Here is a 19,727-nt window from a genome sequence, read left to right as displayed (position 1 = left end):
CAGAAAGAGAGTTTGGTTAGTGTTCTCACTTTACATGAGGTAGATATTGACATTGAATGTCTGTAAAAGTGACAGAGTACTGATCCCCTACAAATGCCCTGTAAACACTCATTCTTATAGACTGGTAACAGTGAATGCTTCAGGCAATCATTGCAGAACGCTATTTTTCTCTGCACATTCAACATGTCTATAGGGGAGATAAAGCAAAAGGTAAGGCTGAAAAATTGTTCAGAGATTATGAGGAAGAGCTGCATAGCCACCCCCTCCACCCCTCTCCGGAGACAGCTTGCAGTCAGAAGGCTCCTTCTTCCACTCCTCCAGCACTTCTAGAGGAACCATCTGTGATGAAGTGGGGCTGTTCTTAATGTTTCCTCTGAATACTGTGTGGGTGCCTCAGTTTCCCCTATGCACTTAAGTCTCTAGGGGGTGAGATTGTTGTAGAGCAAAGGGCCAGTGTGCATAAATGGCCAACACTGTTTCCTGGCAACTAATGGCTGGGGCCCTTTCCCCCCTGCAAGGAGATAGCTAAAGGTGTGGGAGAACAAAGAGATTAGGTGACCTCCTGGCCCAGGAAAGGAACAAAGCCCAGGGAGGAGGGGCTGAAGGGGGAGTCAGTTTGGAGCTGTCTGGGGATGAGGAGTGAGTGCAGACGTGGGTGTTTGGCTCGCTGTCCCCCCACCCCCAGGATGGACCCGGCTGAGGGGTCCTGTTCTCTATACTTACAAGCTCTGTTTATACCATGTTCCTGTCATCTAATAAACCTCTGTTTTACTGGCTGGCTAAGAGTCACGGTCTGACTGCAAAGTTGGGGTGCAGGAGCCTGTGGCTTCCCCAGGATCCCACCAGGGCGGACTCACTATGGGAAGCGCACGGAGGGGCAGAGGATGCCGAATGCTCCAAGGTCAGACCCAGGAAGGTGGAAGCTGTGTGAGCTCCTTGCCCTGGAGACAGTCTGCTCACAGAGAGGTGACTTCACCAGAGTCCTGACTGGCTTCATAGGTAGCAGTTCCAGAGCATCGCCTGGGAATTCCGTGACACCATCTTGGTGAATAACTTCACAGCATCTCTCATTGGTCTGTCCTTTGCCTTTTCAAATAAGGTCACTCCTTGCCTCCTACTCACCTGCCTCAAGGTAATGTCATCCAGGGTCAGGACAGCCTAAATGTTTAAGGGATTACTGTATAACTCACCCCTAGATTCACCCCACTAACTCTTCTGATACTATATAAGCACCTCCTAGGCACAGGAAAACTGCAAAGCCAGACCAAGAACATATCTTCCCTCTCCCAAAATCTCCAAGGTACAACTGCAAAGCCGAACAGCACATACGGAATGGACAAAAATCCCAATTCACCACTTACCATCTCTGAGGTCCCCCCAGGCTGGGAAGAATCTCAGGGGCATAAAACCAGAAAAACATGTAAAAATATGTTCTCAAAGCACCCTCCCCCCCTCCAAAAACATGAACAATAAATGTATTTTTCCTAATACCCCACCACTAGGGCACCTGCACTGGCCAGACCCTTGAGGTCAGGGACTTTGTCAGTGTTGGTGCCTAGACGGGCTCCATCCAGGCAGCGTCCCGAGCGCCGTCCGGCTCCACAGGCCCCGCCCACCTCAGCGTTCCCTTCTCCTGGCTGAAAAGACTCCGCCTCTCCCGGCAGCCTCCTGAGCGTCACAGGCTGCCTCGCAGGAAACCCCGGGCAGGGGCGGCCCGACGCCAGCGGGAGGGCGGAGCCTCGCAGCTACATCCGGCATCTCACCCACATTCCCACCGCTTTTGAAATTTAACCGCCGCTTCCCCAACGCAAAGCCTGAGCCGTGAGGCATTCTGGGTAAAATCGGCAGCCGCACGCGTCAACCAAACCCCTTTGGTTGACAAGCATTTCAACCAATAAGAGAGTATCTCAGGAAGGAAGGTGGGAGGAAGCTGTTGCTCAGCCACTTAGATTAGCGGTAGCGGGCAGATGGGCTGTTTGTGCCTAGAGTGTATCGCGTTTCCAAGGGGAAGCTGGAGCGGCGGTGGCGCCGTTGCTGGTGCCGGTGACGGCAGGGGAAGCCCAGTGCGGCTCAGCCCGGTCTGGCCGGGGGTGGGGACGCGACCATGAGTTTGGCCTTGAGGTCGGTATGGATGGAGCGAGGCGCCGGGGTCTGAGCCTGGGCTGTGACCAGCCGGGACCGAGCGCGCTTGCTGAGGCCGCTCCCCTCCAGGGCTACTACCCCAGTGGGCGGGCCCGGGGCGGGGAGGAAGGGCCGGCGTTGCTCAGTGGCTGGGGCGACTCGGGGCCCCCGCCCAGCGGTGGGGCTTTGGAGGCACCTGGGGGCCCACGTATCCCAGCTCTTTGCTTTGCCGCCAGTAGCTGCCTGCCACAACCTACCCTTGTGTCAGGGCCCTTCGGTTTAGCGCTTTGCAGGACTCCTGCCGGTTTCGAGGTAGCAAAACAGGCCCCATGCGGAGGCGTGAGGCTGTGGGGAGCGCCTGGCACAGAGCATCGCAGCAGCCCCTCGGTGACCTACAGCCCTCCCTGCACGCTGTGTCCGCGCCCCTCCCCGTCTGCCTGTGACGGCAGCCCACACCGAGCAATAGTCATTAAGATTAGCTAAAGTATTTAGCCGCTCAGGGTGATCCTTCCACAGGATCAGTGCGGACCCTTTGGACAGATGGGGCCTTAACGCTTTGGTTAATCTGTACAGACTATTATTTAGTAAGGGCTGTTGCCATATGTCTGTACAAGACCCATAAAGTTCAGCTTTTTTGGTTCAGTTTTGCTTCAGAAACTTCATTGTTAAAACAGACATTTAGTTTTAAATAATCATAACTTTGCAATGACTTTCAATAAGTTTGTTTTGTCTGTGAGAACAGCTAGGCATAAAAAATAAATACGATTTCAGAATCTGGTGTTAAGACAGCATCTTTCCTGTTGCATTTCACATACTATCAATACAGTAAATAATGGTATACATGTGATTAGAGCTTTGTAAAGCACATATTTGGCCAAATCCTGCTTTTTGTCTGTATAAATTAATATATTAATGTACCTGGTTTTCAATTTTCAGATATACTGAGTATATACTCAGCGCACCTGCAGAATGGGAGGGAAAGGTGGTGCTAGTAATTTTTTATTTGCATTTCAGTATTGTACTAAGGCCCTTTTCAGGATCAAACTTCCATTTTGCTAAGTGTTAAACAAATACTTGGGTAGACACAGTACTGTCTCCAAAGAAGACAGGTATCTAATTTATTTAAGATTTTAAAAAATGTGAACTTTCATTCCTACAGCTGAAGAAGTGAGTGAAGTTGGAATAATTTCTCAAGGTTTATGGTTGATATTCTATCACTGACAAACTTTAAATCAATTTTGGATCCCTAAAATGGATGCTCTAGGAATTATTTTTTGTGAAAGTTCTATGGCTTGTGATAAGATGTCGGACTAGATGATCAGAGTGGTCCCTTTTGGTCTTAGATTAGAATCTATGAAGGGTGAATCTAAACTACATTTCCAAATCCCCATTGAGGGCTGTTTTAGCCCTTTCATAAAGTACAGAAGCCTAGAGGATGGAATGCACAAAATTTCAATGGCTGGGATAGGGATAAGAAGAGCGCAAGGCGGGTTCAGCTGGTGCCAGCCTTAGTTATTCTTGTATATACTTTGTTTGCACTGGTACAGCTACACCATGGGCTGGTTGCTGATGACGGAATCCCAAGTATAAATGCTTTGAGGTAGCAATTTGAGGTACGATGCCAAACCCAATGGGATTTTGGTGCATAATGGGCTCCTAGATGCTGTTGCAATACATGTAATATATAATTATAATAGAAGAGGTCTAGGGTTTTGGTGAGAGTTCCCGGTATAAGGTCACCATGGAAGAAAGCATGGAGATGTTTGTGTGAGAAGCAAAGAGTTGTCTAGGCTGGTGTTACTGACAAAGTAAATGGGGCAAGCAAAGGTGAGGGCAAGTAATTTCTGATAGGGTACTCTGTCATCCATCAGAATTTTCTGCTAGTTTTCCAGGGGATGAAGAGAAGCAATTTCTGTAAGACTATGCAGTAAACAAATACTCAGTGAACACCCATCACAGGCAACTGTCGCACCTACTCATTCAGTAACAGTCCTCTAGCACAAGGTTTCTCAAACGGGGTCAGGACCCCTTAGGAGGTCGCAAGGTTATTACATGGGGGGTTGCAAGCTGTCAGACTCCACCCAAACCCCGCTTTGCATCCAGCATTTATAATGGTGTTAAATATATTAAAAAGTGTTTTTAATTTAAAGGGGAGAGGGGTGTCACACTCAGCGGCTTGCTATGTGAAAGGGGCACCAGTACAAAAGTTTGAGAACCACTGCTCTAGCATCATGTCAGTAGCCCTCATTGAACAGCCACCAATGCATGCACCCGCATGCATCCCAACACCAGCCAGTCCACACAGCGAACTACCTCTGCAAAGAAACACCTCGCATGCAGCAACAACTTGAGTGAATACACTCATCTGCAATCCAGCATTCTTACTGCAAGCTAACACCTTTATCCTGAACAAACACCCTCAACACGTATCCATGTCTCCAATAACACCCCAGTAAACATGCCAATATGTGTATACACAGAGAATAACAATACCTTGTAGCTTCAAGACTGCTAAAGCAAACATCCCTGTGCACAACCTGACATTCCCATTCTAAACAGATACCTTCCAAGCAAATTTCCCTAGGGTCATCCATCAATATCTCCAAACTGTACTCAGTCCCCCTTAGCAAACAATCCGCTATATCCAAACAACACCTGCACCCCTTATCCTGAATCAACACCTCTTCCCTTTAACAAATACCCTTGTGAATGCACTATACAGTAATCACTAGGGATCTACACACTCCCATAATCCTTTAACATCCAAACAGCCTTACTACTGGGAATGAGTGACGGGATGAATCACTCGATGATTACCTGTTCTGTTCATTCCCTCTGGGGCACCTGGCACTGGCCACTGTTGGAAGACAGGATACTGGGCTAGATGGATCTTTGGTCTGACCCAGTAGGGCTGTTCTTATGTGATCTAGCACATGTATCCCCAGCATATAACAACCACTCCTTGCATTTGCACCAGTGATCCTTTATGCATATCTTGTGTGCACATGCTTCCAGTTCCACACTGTTGACAGTTCAGCAGTAGCCATCAGCCACTATCATGTTCACAACATCCTCACAGCTCTCACTCCCTACATGCATGCCATACAATGTACTGTATCCATATTTTTCAAGAACTTCATTTTTCCTCACATGCCAAGAGTAAGAGAGATGTACTTGCACAATATTTGCAAATATTTTCTTTAAAAATGTGCAGGGGAGCAGAAAAAGGCTTAATGTGTATGTTTTAAAGGATTTTTTTAAAAATCTTTTGTACATGCTATTTATCTAAAGAGTACTCTATTAGAAATTGGAATTTATAGATACTAACCACTAGCATTCTCACCCCTGGACCTCAACTTGCTAGTGCAAGGCTTTGTTTACAGTAGGGTATATTTCCTAGAATTTCCCACCATTGCTACTGACACCATCATCTCAGCTCTGTATGTGGTAGTGATTTTGGGAGAAGTCATGTAGGCAAAGTGCTGATAGCTGTTTGCTGTGCTGTCTAAACTTGTGCTCTTGCTACCTCTTAGGGAACTGAACAGAAGGTAGCAACAGTGGAAAATATTTAGGAACAATTTTCTAGTATAAGCAAGACTTGAAGGTTTTTGGCCATTAACGGTAGCTGTAGTGGCCAGAGGCTGTATGCTGTTTGAGCCTACATTTGCAGCCTCCAAAATGTTCCAATCACTTCATTTTTAACCACAGTTAGCAAATAAGCTTTCCTCAGGGCATTTTAATTGTCACTCCATCTCTCCACTTCAATTCTTCTGTGTGGTGTTTCAGAAATCCTTTTATTTATGTTTCCTCTTTTCTGTGATTTTCATCATGTAGTGGATTTCTCCTGATGTTTGTGCGAGTGTCTTATGTTCACAAAAAGGGGTGCTTTTTTGCAAGTTTTTGGAGTTTCTTTGGTCATGCTTAGAAGTTACTTTAATTTACTTTGAGACTTTGGCTGCCTTGATTTTCTTTTCTGGGATATCCTCAGCTCTTGCTGTGGGGCACCTCAGCATTGTGTCTAAAGATATGTTTTTGGCATTATTATTTATAGTGCAGTAGGGTCTTAGAAGCTCCAGCTAAGATACGTGTCCCGTTGTGCTGGGCACTGTACAAACTTGTGTATATATAGAGAGAGCACTCATCCCTGCCTGGGAGAGAGAGATGACAGACAAAAGGTGAGAAGGAAAACATGCACACAAAGGTAGAGTGACTTGTTCTAACTTACACAGCAGGTTAATAGGTAAAGGCAGAATTTGAATCTGGGTTTTCTGGCCTGGATCGCCAGGCCACTGCCCTGTCAACTAGACCAGGGGTGACCAACCTGTGGCTCCAGAGCCACATATAGCTCTTCAGAAGTTAATATGCGGCTCCTTGTATAGGACTGATTCTGGGGTTGGAGCTATAGGTGCCAACTTTCCAATGTGGGGGGGTGGGCCTCAACCCCTGGCTCTGCCACTGGCCTTACTCCCACTCCACCCCTTCCTGCCTCCTATGCTGAGCCTGCAATGCCCTCGCTCCTCCCCCCACCCAGAGCCTCCTGCATGCCAAGAAACAGCTGATCGGGAGGTGTGGGGAGAGAGGGGGAGGTGCTGATCATCAGGGTTGCCAGTGGGTGGGAGGTGCTGGGAGCAGGGTGGGGGAGCTGATGGGGGGCTGCTGACATATTACTGTGTCTCTTTGGCGATGTAAATTGGTAAATTCTGGCTCCTTCTCAGGCTCAGGTTGGCCACCCCAACCTAGACCATATGCTGCCTCTATGCTTTGATTTGTTAGTTTGTTTATTTACATAAGGTACCTTAAAAGTTTTATGATCCTTCAGCAACTTTACTTGAGGTCCCTTAGTACTCTGTTAGCTCTAGGTGCATTGTCTTGGTGTTTTCAGCTATTGGTTAACGCCATTTTGGCTTTCTGTTTTGGTGCTGTATCATAAGGAATCTGTCAACTGCCTTTGATGCCATTGACCATGAGATATTGACCAGTATGTGAACCCTAGGTGGAGGGAGTTGGGATGGAGTCTCTCTGGATAGGCTCCAGTCTTTTCTTGTGAGACATCTCAGCTGATAGTTTTGAGAAATTGCTTGTATTACTTGTAGGGGCACATAAGAATGTCATCCCTTTTTTCACGTGTCTTTGAGACTACAAGGGTTAGTGAGTAGAGATGGGCTATTCTGATGAGATCCACCTCTGCCTATCGGTCCTTTCTGACCCTGCCAGTATAGTGGAACAAATGACCCATTTTCTGCTTGAGGTGAAGCTTTGACAAGACCTAACTGGCTGAAAAGAGGCAAGTTTGAAGTAATACTGGAAAGTTGGGGGTTACAACCAGAAGAGCTAAAAAGAGCTTTTTTGGGGGACGGAGGGCGGGGGTCTGCACCATTATTGGAGCCAATGGGCTGCCATTGGTAATATATTTGTAGTTTGGGCATCTTAGTTCCTGGCTTTCTCCCAGATATTTAGGTAGTAACTGAGGCTCATGGTTTGTTTTTTTTTCTGCTTTGGCTGCCTTTGTCACCACAGGACTATACTACTGTAATATACTCTACATAGTGCTACATCTTGAGACCATTAAAAAGCTGAAGCTAATGCAGAATCGGTTTGATCTGCATATAGTTTTCCAGCTTGCGCTTATGAAACATGCTCCATTTTCACTATCTCCTTGTTGCCATTCCAGCAGAGTTTAGGATTTTAAAGTTTTAACCTGTAAATTGCTAAATTTATGCATTTCTTTGGAGCGTTATTTGCTGTTTGGAGCATTGTACAAATGAAGTTTTATGGCAGTTTTGTGTGATATTGTAACCCAGAGTATAGAGTAGGTATCTTTTTATAAATATAAATAAAAGAAATGGTTTAAGATCTTGTTACCTGAGAAACTGCTTCTCTAGCTGTATGAAAACACATATTTATGATAATGTGAGGCACTCCTGGTTTAAATGGAAGGGGCTACCAACAGGGCATTTTCCACGAGGGGTATTCCGATCTGGAGTTCACTGTCCCACTTGATTTACCAGATTTATCAGTATTCCAGTAGTAAATTAAAACCTTAGTAAAACCTTCCTGGTTTATTCTCTTGGGCATTTGGGGAGGATTTGAAATGAGGGATTTAGGGTGGTCAGATATGGAGTGATTATGATTATTATTGTGTTGGTGGGAAAAGTTATATGGAGCTGTATGAGCAAATCACTAGATGTGTGGATTTTGAGACTGTATTTATTAATTACTGTTAGAGTGCCTAGAGCAGAGGTGGGCAAACTACGGCTCGTGGGCCACATCCGGCCCATGGGACTCTCCTGCCCAGCCCTTGAGTTCCTGGCCAGGGAAGCTAGCCCTCGGCCCCTCCCCTGGCGTCCTTCCTCCCCCATAGTCTCAGCTCTCCATGCCACCAGCGCTTTGGGCGGCAGGGCTGCGAGCTTCTGCCTGGCAGCACGGCTGCAAGAGCCGCCAGCCAGCTCCAGTGCTTTAGACTGCCAGGCGGCGGGGCTGGCTCCGGCCAGGCGGCGGGGCTGCCAGTCCTGGTGCTCTGAGTGGCATGGTAAGGGGACAGGGAGCAGGGGGGGTTGGATAGGAGGTGGGGTCATGGGGGGCAGTTAGGGGCGGGGGGGGGGGTCCCAGGAGGGGGTGGTCAGGGGACAAGGAGCAGGGTGGGTTGGATGAGTCAGAGGTTCTGAGGGGGGCAGTCATGGGGCAGGAAGTGGGATGGGGTGGATGGGGGCAGGGGCTAGGCTGTTTAGGGACTTTGCCCACTCCTGCCCTAGAGGTATGTCCTAGATACTATACTACAAGTCTGTATAAATAAATAATCCTTGCTGTGCCATGGAGTCCCTCTTTGGGTTTGGGCAAGTCACTTGAGCCTCTCTTCCTCATTTTTATTCTTGTGCAAAATCGGTAGAATATCTACCTACCTCCCAAGTATATTGTTGTATTGTTTACATTTGTAAAGTGCTTTGAAAATGATAAATCCTATTATTTACAATGAGCTTTTTTTTTTTAACTTGTAGGAATGATCTTGCGGTAGACAAAACCAAAAGGAAAAAAAGAAGAGAACTGACCGAAGAACAGAAGCAAGAAATTAAAGATGCTTTTGAGTTGTTTGACACAGACAAAGATAAAGCAATAGATTATCATGAATTAAAGGTAACTTTTGTTTTGTTTTTCACTTAACTTTTGATTGGCTATATTTCTAAAAGAGCTCCTACCTTTAGACAGGTAAATAAATTTGCCTTATTTTCAGGAGTGCTCAGCATCCAAGATACTGTATGAATCAGTATTCTCTTGATACTGCATCATGTTTTCTGGAGGGCAGTGCTTCTCTTATTATGTAACTAGTAGGGCTTCTCTGGGAGGAAATAGCTAGCTAGCCTCGTACAGTGGCTTTGTGAATGCAATCCTAGAAGGAAGAAAAGAGGGTTATTTACTTTGTGACTCCTGTTCTTTGAATGTCTTACCTCTGTAGAGCCATGTGAACTCCCTCCTTATTCCTCCAACCACTTGTTTCAAAACTCAGCTACTTTAGGTCGTCTGAAGGTGGTGGAGAACTGGGGACTGGTGGTGGGGTGTGTGTGTGGATGTGGATGTTTTATACCTTTGGAAAGTATAGTTAGGGCTCAAGAGAAATACTTGCATCCCCATCTGTCATTATTGTATAAAAGGTTCAATATCTGTATGATTAGGTATTACCTACACTGGTTCTCAAGATGAGACAGTTGGAGAACAGAGGCATATAAGACAGAGTAACTCCCTTTCCTGTATAACCCTTATCTGCAGTGGAATTTGTATGTGTATAGTGGGAATGGATTTGACAAGTGTGATTTAGAGTGAATGCCAAGATTCTTAATTTAGCTGTAGAAGGGTAACTACAAATGTTCACAGTTGAAATAAAGAACACAGTTCCCCTCTAAAATGCATAGCTTTATGTAACATTTCCTTCTTAAGAGGATTAAGAGACATCTGATCTATATTTTGAAGGTGTTATATTGTTGTACTTCTGTTTTATTCCAAAAGGTGGCAATGAGAGCCTTGGGTTTTGATGTAAAAAAAGCTGATGTACTAAAAATACTTAAAGATTATGATAGAGATGCAACAGGCAAAATCACCTTTGAAGATTTTAATGAAGTTGGTACGTATATGATTTTAATTACATCTTGAAAGTTTTGTTTACCTCTGCTGCTGCCTGATTGCATACTTCTGGTTCCAAATGAGATGTGTGGTTGACCGGTCAGTTTGTAACTCTGGTGTTCAATACTGTCATTGCAGTTAATTCAAGATGGGTAGGACGAGGTCTTAATGGAAGATGTTCAGTTTAATAGACTTTTACCCTAGGTCCCCATCTATCAAAAGGAAATGTTAAAGAAACACTTAATTGCCAGCGCACGCATGTGTGCGTTCTCTCTCCCCTCCCTGCTATGGTTTTGGGGCTTTTTGTATTTTTCGTAACTTAGCTAAATTGAGTCACACCTCCCTACTCTTTGTACTGCGGCTACATATGATAAGTGATTTTTCTGGAGGGAAGTACTCTTTGTCTGACTGACAGGTGCTGCTTCTGGTGAGATGGAATTTCTCTTTTCTTATGTATGTGCTTTCCTGTTTTTCCCCTTTTATCCCTTATGTTCAACCAGTTTCTATTCTTCTGTCCCTATTCCTGCTTTGAGTGGCCATGAGGCAGCTGAGCTGGACAGAATCACTTACAGCATAGGAAGGTGATACTCTTGTCTGAACTCATCTCTAAACTTTGAGTCAATTTCAGCTCTGGTGAAAATCACTTGGCTCTTTCTCCTTAACTGGTATGGGATACTTCATCTAGCTGAATGAACTGGACTGAGTGGAAGAATGTGAGATACAGGAATTTACAGCACAGTAAAATTAGTTAGCCACATTTTGTTTTCTTTGATGTAAATTAGAAGGGAAGAAATACACCTTAATTATCTTCACTACTATACCGCAAGTTGTTTACTAGCTTAAACATAGGAATGAACCACAAAAAACAAAATGAATAAACTATTATTTGTGTTTGGTTTATAAAGTCAAGAACCCTCTTTGAAATTTGCATATATTTTGTATCTTCGGTCTTTTAGGATAATATGTTTCAATTAGTTTTTTGGAGTGCTCTTTGGATAAGTAAATCTAAATTTGTCATGGTCAAAGGACAGCTAAGATGATTTAAATAATGTAATGCCTCTATACATACGTGATTATTTTAAAGCTAAATCAATACACTCAAATTTTTCAAATTTGTCAGTTTAGATCTAATTTTTTCCTGTCAAGTTCACTAAACCAGACAGTTCATTCCATCTGCAAACAATAGCAAGTTCTAAATGGTTCTGTAAGCCCTAGCAGGGGTGAAGTATTTATAATGGCTTGTTGAAAGTCATAAATAGCAAGTCCTGTAATACAAGACTTAGCAGGTACAACGTGTGAAGATATTTTCTCTGTTGTTTCCAGAAATGGGTGAAGCAATTACTAGTGAAATATTTTGACACGACAGATTATTTTGTCTTGCTTTTCTCTGCTATAGGACTCACAAATGGATGTGATAAAAAGAATAATCAAGATTGATTAAGCCTTCCTGGATTAGTGTCTTGCTTTATATAGTAAAAGCCTCCTCAATGGCTTGGGAGGTCAGGGTTTTTTTCATAGATTACAAAGCCATAAGGGACCATTGTGATTATCTAGTCTGACCTCATGTATAACACAGACCATAGGACTTACCTGACTTTATTCCTGTTTGAACAAGAGCATATCTTTTAGAAAAACATCCAGTCTTGATTTAAAAATTTCCAGTGATGGAGAATCTACCCTAACCTTTGGTAACTTGTTCAAATGGTTAATTACCTCACTGTTTTATTCTTGTTGCAGTTTGTATCATAGCTCTCATTTTTAGATACCCATGCTTTTTAGTACCCAACTGCTTCTCTCTCAGTATCAAGAGGATTCCACAAAATTTAGAAGCAACACAATCACATTTATACATCATGCATAGTAGAACTTTTCCCCAGAGCACCAATTTGAAAGAGACTATGGCTGTGTAGACTTAGCCTCCTGCAGACTGGTACTGTGGGAAAGTACAAATGAGGTTAAACTGCTTTTCAACCTCCATTGTAATTGGACATGCCACAAAGAGAGAGATATACAGGGAAAATAGAAGGAAATAAGACAAACAAGTAAATAAATAAATGAGGCATAAGCATATTGAACTGAACTAGAAAAATGCAGCAGTGAAAGTGTAAAGTGCTATTAAAAAGTATATGTCCAGTGACTTTCCACCCTCAACTTTTATATTTCTATTTACCGTATATACTCATTCATAAGCCAAATATTTTTGGTAAAAAAGTGATGCATCATAGAGCGGGGGTCGGCTTATAAATGGGTCTACACCGAAATTTGATGATTTTAAACTCTATGGCAGTGGTTCTCAAAGCCAGTCTGCCACTTGATCAGGGAAAGCCCCTGGCGGGCTGGGCCGGTTTGTTTACCAGCCGCATCCGCAGGTTGGGCCGATTGCGGCTCCCACTGGCTGTGGTTCGCTGCTCCAGGCCAATGGGGGCATGGTGAAATAAAGTTTGAGAACCCCTGCCCTAGTCTGTAAATTATGTCCTGAAAATGTAGGTATTGGGAAGTGACAATGATTAAGCCACTTTTGCTAGAAAAAGTAGAAGGAAAGGCAAATTCAGAGTGGTTCCCTGACGCTTCCTTTCTAAGACTGTACCATGTCAGTTGCTGTCAAATCTGAAGTGCACAGTGCTGAAGAGACTTGGCTTAAGTTTCCTCTTCCAGACTGATCCTTTTTTTGCTTTGGAATAATGCTGCACTAGCCATGCAGTCCCCCAACTGGTACCTTTGATTGTAATACAGCAAACATTTAATATCCTAATCAGACATCTTGTCTTCACAGGAGACAGTGTTTGAAGACAGTCTTCTTTTCTGGCCCAATCCTAAAATTTTGTGTTGACACTAAAACTGAATGGAAGACGTGAAACAAAGATGAGTCTGGGGTATTCAACAGATCTTAACTTAGGAACTGTGCAACAGCACAAAAACTGTTGTAACTAACTAGAAATACCAGTGTTTAAGCCTTTAATAGTCAATTAAAAATGCCTGATTGAAAGTTAAGAGAAATCTGAACAGGTGAAATAGTTTTAGAAACCAGAAGCTTAGGAAAAAAGGACTAACTTCACTTAGAAAGTAGAGCTGGGACACTGTAAAATTGCCATTTTTTAAATAAATGGTATCTTTATTTTCCCTACATTAGTGACAGACTGGATATTGGACAGAGATCCACAAGAAGAGATACTCAAAGCATTCAAATTATTTGATGATGACGACTCAGGTAAAATAAGCTTGAGAAACCTGCGCCGTGTTGCTAGAGAACTGGGTGAAAACATGTCTGATGAAGAACTACGAGCTATGATTGAAGAATTTGATAAAGATGGAGATGGAGAAAGTAAGTGTTGAACTGAACAAAACAAAACTCATCTTGCCTTGTTGTTTTAATTTGCCTTGTTATTTTTGTCCCAATTTTGACTTAAAATGTGGTTCTGGTCTGAGAAGTGACTGAAAAATGGTCAGTGTTAAATTCTTTGTTTGTCTTTTAATGACTTTCAGAACAAATTTGCTCAGTTGACAAAATAAGAGATTAATTACTATTATTTATTTAATCATTTCTAACTCTGCAAACACATCTTGGGACCTGAAAGTTAAGTTGGGTTAATTCTTGTTTGAATGTGATCACTGGTAAGTCCTATACAACTGGGGTATATTAGAGGCCTAGAAAGGTGCAGCTGGAAGTAATTGAGTCAAACATGGAACTTCAATATGCCACTTCTAGAATTGAACTACACTGCAGTCATTTCCACCCAAATCATGAAATTCTTAACTGAATTATTGAATATGGTGAAACTGATAAATCCTAAAGGCAAATCACAAAGGATGTCCCTGCAAAGGCCATCCATAGGAGTAATTGCTATATCTATTAGCAACTGCCACTAAGAAGTTAGTGAAGAACAGTTAGTTAAGTATCTCAGGCCTAAACAGGCCATATATGAACACATCACATAGCTACCACTGCTAGGAAACAAGTGATGATGATGATGGTAGTTAGTTTTTCTTCATCAGTTAGAATGCTTGCTACTCTAATCAGATACTTTCTTTTGGGAATATTTCATCTTTAAATAGGGTGAGTGTAATAATGAAAAAAGTCCTGTGAGTTCCTTCAATGTTAAGTGGATTTGGTACTCAAAAATTGCTACATTAATAATGCAACCACAGCAACCCCCACGGTGGATTTCCCAACTCCAAATTGATTCCCGACTGATCAGTAGCAATCTGGCATTATAAATTCCCATGCAGTGATCGCCACTCACTTCTCCACTCTCAGTGCAGGCCTTATCTTATTTTGGTGTCACTGTGCTGGAGAGCTGGGGCGAGCTCTGCACAGAAATCCAGGAATGTGGCCTTGTGCATCATCCAATACCTGCATAACATTGCGATCTCACCCATCAGTGCTTGGATCTTGGGCCCAGAACTGGCATCCCACCATCTGCAGCTGCTCTGTGAATGCCAACAACAACATTTTTTGTTGGCATTTTTATGTCCCACAGCAAGCTAGCCTCCAAAGAATTGGGTCATGGTCCCTGTGACCATGGTGGCTCTGCAAATACTGCGGGATCAGGTGCCTCTGGTGGCTCTGCAAATACTGCGGGATCAGGTGCCCTGTGCTCGCAAAGCTCATCACAATCTTGCAGAGCTGTGCAGGATCCATGCTTCTCACACAGAGAGTGGACGTGCGGGTTTGTGGGACTTTTGAAAAGAGGCATGGAACATTATGGAATGCAGACAAAATTATGGGATGGAGAAAATGGCATCATGAGACATTGAAACCATGTTCCCCATCACCCTGGTGCTACTCATTTACCCCCATGAGACATTGCAAACCCTTCCCAAAACACCCTGTGTTAGGTGGTAGCAAGTTGCACAGTGGGATAGCTAGCTATGGTGCACAACTCTCTGCATCAGTGCAGGCGCTGGTAATGAGGACATGCATCACTGACACAAGGAGCATAGCATGGACACGCAAATGCGATTTAATTACTGTGGTGGCTGTATGTTGTTGTAACTTAAGTTGACTTAATTTTGTAGTGTATACTTGTCTGTAGCCCTTTCAGCCTGGTTCCAAATGACGGGCACAATTAAAGGCACACAAGTAGACTTTCTCCTTCACAATAGTGGATGGAAGATGCAATTAAATTTCTATGACAGATGGTGAATAAAGCTTTGTGAACATAGTTACTGATGCTGTCCCTATATGTTTGTACAGTGCTTAGTGCAATGGGGTCCAATCCTGATTGGAACCAATATGGTCTGTCAGAAAACAAATAAGTAATACTACTGTCTCTGACATTACCACTTTTCATGTTCTAATTCTTAATGTTTATGCTAGACATTTGAAGTAGATGCAAATTATTCTGTTATATTTTAGGAATGTGGGCAGAATTTGCAGGCCACTTTGGTAACTTGCTAGGTGTGAAGGGCTACACTCAATGTCTTTTTCTGAGAACAAAATTGACTGATTAAAGTCAAATTCTGATCCCTGAATTTACATTCCATGTGGCTTGGTAAAAAGCCATTATGGACTCTCAGTGGATCTCAAAACTAACTATGTAAAGCTGGGGTGGGCAAACTACAGGGTGCAGGCTGGATCTGGCCTGCGAGCCATTTTAAGCTGGCCTGTGAGCTGCACAATGTGGCTCATCCGCGCTCTGGCCGGGGCGCTGGGTCAGGGGCCGGACCACACAGCTTGGCCCCGCTCCAGCCTGGGCACTGGGTCAGGGGCCTGACTACATGGATCCCGGAAGCCGCGGCATGGCCCCCCTTCGGTTCCTATGCACTCCAATGAGAGCTGCAGGGGTAGTGCCTGCAGATGAGGCAGTGTGCAGAGCCGCCTGGCCGCGCCTCTGCATAGGAGCCAGAGAAGGGACGTGTGCAGATTAGCTTTAGAGGAAGTATAGTGATTGGTGGAGTTACCTCTGATGTCAAAATGGCTCTTCAAGAATTACTTCAGCTCTAGGTCTGAACCTTTATGTAACAAAGGGGCTCTCAAACTGTGAGTTGGGACCCCAAAGTGGGTTGCTACCCCATTTTATTGGGGTTGCCAAGGTTGGTGTTGGCCCTGGGCCTCAGCAAGTCTCAAACCCAAGCCCCGTAGCCCAGGGTTAAGGTTACATGCACCCTGCCCAGGGCAGAAGCCCTTGGACTTCAGCTTTGGCCCCTCCCTCCCACCCTGCCCTGGGGCAGCGGGGCTCGGTCTTCGGTCCTTCCTCCTGGGAATTTTTGTTGTCAGAGGGGGCCACAATGCAATGAAGTTTGAGAACTGCTGATGTAGTCTATACAATCAGTAATAACTTCACTTAGTTACAGCCTAATTTCTTCAACTTTCGCTTGTGTGTAAGATTTCAATTAATTTTAATCATATGGAAAGTTTGAAGCATGGTTGTTGTGACGTTTCACTACATATTCTTTATGAAAATATGCTTATAATATGGATATGACATAACCGAGATATACTTTATGCAAGATAGGTCTTGTAAGGTATCATTGGAAAGGTTAAAATTTACTGAATGTGATTATTCAGTTTGTATGCATGTATCATTTTTGTATCTAAAGTTAGGAATATGGACTATGTAACAATTACAACTGGGTGTGTATTCGGAAGACACCCACCGGATGACAGGCCATCAGATTTGATGGGCTATCAGGAAGGAACAACAAGACCATGAAGATACTAATTTCTCCCCCTCCTGGGAGGCATCCGGGGATGTAACTGTGACACTGCTAGGTCAGGTGGTCTTGTCACCTGATACTAAACATTATCTGGGACTTTGTGTAACTTTCCACTGAAAGGGAAGGGGAGTCAAGTTTGGGAAACAAAGGATTCCCGCCTTATGTCTTATTTAAGAGTGGAGAGGAAGGCAAACGGGACTCCTCCTGTCCATGGCCTGTCTGCCCAAGAAGAAAGACTGCTAACGACACCTGAAGGAAAAGTGGAAGAGGGGGTGGGGGCGGGGGCGGGAGTCCAGACTGAGACAGGAGTCCAGTCTGAAAAGAAATATAACTGGAACTCTAAATCACAGAAACTTTGCAGCCTGTCTAAAATAACATTTAGGGTAAGAAATTATCTTTTGTAACCTGCTTCTTAAGTATATTGAGCTTAGCTTGCGTATTTTGTTTTATGTGCTCAGTAATCTGCTTTCTTCTGTCTCTTATATTCACTTAAAATTCACTTTTTTTTTTTTTAGTTAATAAAATTATTTCTTATCTATAATATAACCCCGTTTGGACAATTCACAATTCGGGGGGAGGGTAAGAGGCTGTGCATACCTTCCTTCACATTGAGGGAGGAGGCAGATTTCATAATATACCTTTTGGGTCTGAACTCCAAGGGAGGTGGACACCTGAGTGCTGGGGGCAAATCCCTTAAGCTGAGCCTTCCCAGAACTGATCTCAGTGTCTGTTTCGTTCTGCAGTTGGGTGTGGCCCTGCCTGTGTGTGCGCTGGGGGAGGCTTAATAGCTTGGCTCAGCAAGACAGGTAAAAAGGGTGCCCAGGCTGGCATAACAGGCAGGCTTAGTGGTATCTCAGCACATCAGGTGGTGTCCTAAGGGGGGCAACCCATCATAGTGGCATAGTAGGCAGGATAGTTTGCACAGCTTATTGCCCTGAAACACTGGTGGTGATTTTAAGTGAGTTTTAAGTGTGGTGACTAGAGAACAGACAAAGTGGTTATTGGTTTGTTATTTTCTGTTTATTTCGGGGAAGGGAAGTAGAGGCAGAAAAGCCGCAAAATGAGTGAAAGTGAAGTTACCAAAAAGTTGGAGTGCTACAGATTGCAAGTAGAAGAAAGCGAAAAATGCATAAGAGATAGTTAGAATTAAAACAGATGGAAATTGATGAACAAAAGGCTGCACATCAGAGGGCCCTGGAACTGAGGCAGCTATAGGCTGATAAAGAAATGGAGGCAGATTTCATAATAGAACTTTGGGTCTGCACTCCAAGGGAGTTGGACACATCAGTGCTGGGGCAAGTCCCTTAAATTGACCCTTCCCAGAACTGATCTCAGTATCTGTTTCATTCTGCAATTGGGTGTGGCCCTGCCTGTGTGTGTGCTGGAGGAGGCTTAATAGCTTGGCTCAGCAAGACAGGTAAAAAGGGTGCCCAGGTGGGCATAACAGGCAGGTTCAGTGGTATCTCAGCACATCAGGTGGCATCCTAAGGGGGGCAACCTGTCACAGTTGTTAGTTCATTATTAAAATTATTCGGGGCAAAGGAAACACTGCAACAGAAGCTAAATTTCTTAAGGATCCAGTTTAATTTTAACTCAAACTAATTAACAAATTTACTTGTAAATTCATTGTAAGTACTATAATTTTGGGGAAGATATGTATTTTTCATACATAACAAAGTAGTTGAATCCCTGCTTTAAAGGCAAACTGAAATTCAGCCATAACCATTAAGAGACACTAACACCTCCACAATGAAAGGTTTTTTTCAAATGATGAAATGTTGAATACATTTAACATTTCCTCATAACTTCTCTGTTGTTTCTGTATAAGAGTGATCAGAACTGTGCACAGTATTCCAAATTGGATTTCTACAGTCTCTTTAACAGTTTATCTTTTTAAATTACTTTTTATAATAGATAAATAGAACTATTGTTATGGCAAGATATTGTTGTGCACTGAGCTTTTGACTTCAGTATTTAGGCATTACTACAGAAATCATTGAACTTCTGGCTTACGTTTTTAAAAATTGTGAAAACAGTGTTGTGAATACATTTTGTTTAATGAAGAGTCTTAACGTGTTATAAATTGGAAGCAAAAAATCCAGACCTATGTTTATTAACTTCAATGTGGATTGATTGGATCAGTATCTAAGAATACAGAAGGGAAGCTTTAAAATAAAATGTGCAACATATACATTAAATATTTTTCTGTCATTATTATAGACCTCTACTGTGTTTGTCTAACTACCTTCTGTCTCTCTTACCGCAGTCAATCAGGAGGAGTTCATTGCTATTATGACTGGAGACGTTTAAAGTTTCAAGAAAATGAACTCAACAACAAAAAGGGAGAATTATTGGCTGTTAACATTGCAATTGCCATCTTATGGTTCTGTTTATTTCTGTAGCTGGACCCATGCAAAAAAATTACTTTCCTCAAAGGACCAAAAGAAACATACATTTTATGTACTGATACTTCAGTAATTTGTAACATTAATTTTTAGAGTAAACAGCGTTAAGTTTTTGAAATGTTTGAGTATTCATTTGTAAAATAGCTTTGTATGAGATTTCTAAATTAAATCATATTATAAAAATCTTTTGAAGTTTACTTTGTTAGCAGTAGCTGTGGCCTTAGTTTTGATATATAAAGTTTGGACAAACTTCCATTTTTAATAAAATGTTCTTTTATTATTGGTATTTGAAAGTCTTGTTGTTTTTGTGTTTAATCCAAAACTGAATTATACTGTAACTTAAATTGTTAGTCTTAAATATGCTTTATTTTTCAAAAGTAACCGTGGATTCTTTTGTTGGGTATTTATAGTTGCACCTCCGTTGTGTCATGA

The 19,727-nt window shown here is 43.1% G+C and overlaps 1 protein-coding gene across 3 annotated transcripts; it reads left to right on the top strand.

Moving 5' to 3' along the window:
• The first annotated feature begins 1,946 nt into the window (after window positions 1-1,946).
• CETN3 (centrin 3) lies at window positions 1,947-19,408 on the top strand. 3 transcript variants are annotated; one of them, XM_039543737.1, is made up of 5 exons: window positions 1,947-2,121; window positions 9,111-9,252; window positions 10,120-10,234; window positions 13,364-13,555; window positions 19,157-19,408. In XM_039543737.1, the coding sequence occupies exons 1-5, from the start codon at window positions 2,105-2,107 to the stop codon at window positions 19,198-19,200; spliced, it is 510 nt and encodes a 169-aa protein (XP_039399671.1). In that variant the 5' UTR covers window positions 1,947-2,104; the 3' UTR covers window positions 19,201-19,408. The 3 variants fall into 3 exon arrangements, with proteins under 3 accessions (XP_039399671.1, XP_039399672.1, XP_039399670.1); XM_039543738.1 differs by having other exon boundaries at window positions 1,950-2,121; window positions 9,117-9,252; XM_039543736.1 differs by lacking the exon at window positions 1,947-2,121 and having other exon boundaries at window positions 9,091-9,252.
• Window positions 19,409-19,727: the final 319 nt, after the last annotated feature.

This window comes from Mauremys reevesii, linkage group 6 (genome assembly GCF_016161935.1).
Source record: "Mauremys reevesii isolate NIE-2019 linkage group 6, ASM1616193v1, whole genome shotgun sequence".
NCBI classification, from domain to species: Eukaryota; Metazoa; Chordata; order Testudines; family Geoemydidae; genus Mauremys; species Mauremys reevesii.
This window is presented reverse-complemented; position numbering and strand designations above follow the sequence as displayed.

What these genes read in the sequence shown, in the direction of transcription:
- CETN3 (XM_039543736.1), top strand. Translation starts at nt 9,091, where the DNA reads ATGAGCTTTTTTTTTTTAACTTGTAGGAATGATCTTGCGGTAGACAAA. An exon ending in TAGATTATCATGAATTAAAG is followed by an intron (nt 9,253 to 10,119) that starts GTAACTTTTGTT and finishes TTATTCCAAAAG; the next exon opens with GTGGCAATGAGAGCCTTGGG. An exon ending in TGAAGATTTTAATGAAGTTG is followed by an intron (nt 10,235 to 13,363) that starts GTACGTATATGA and finishes TCCCTACATTAG; the next exon opens with TGACAGACTGGATATTGGAC.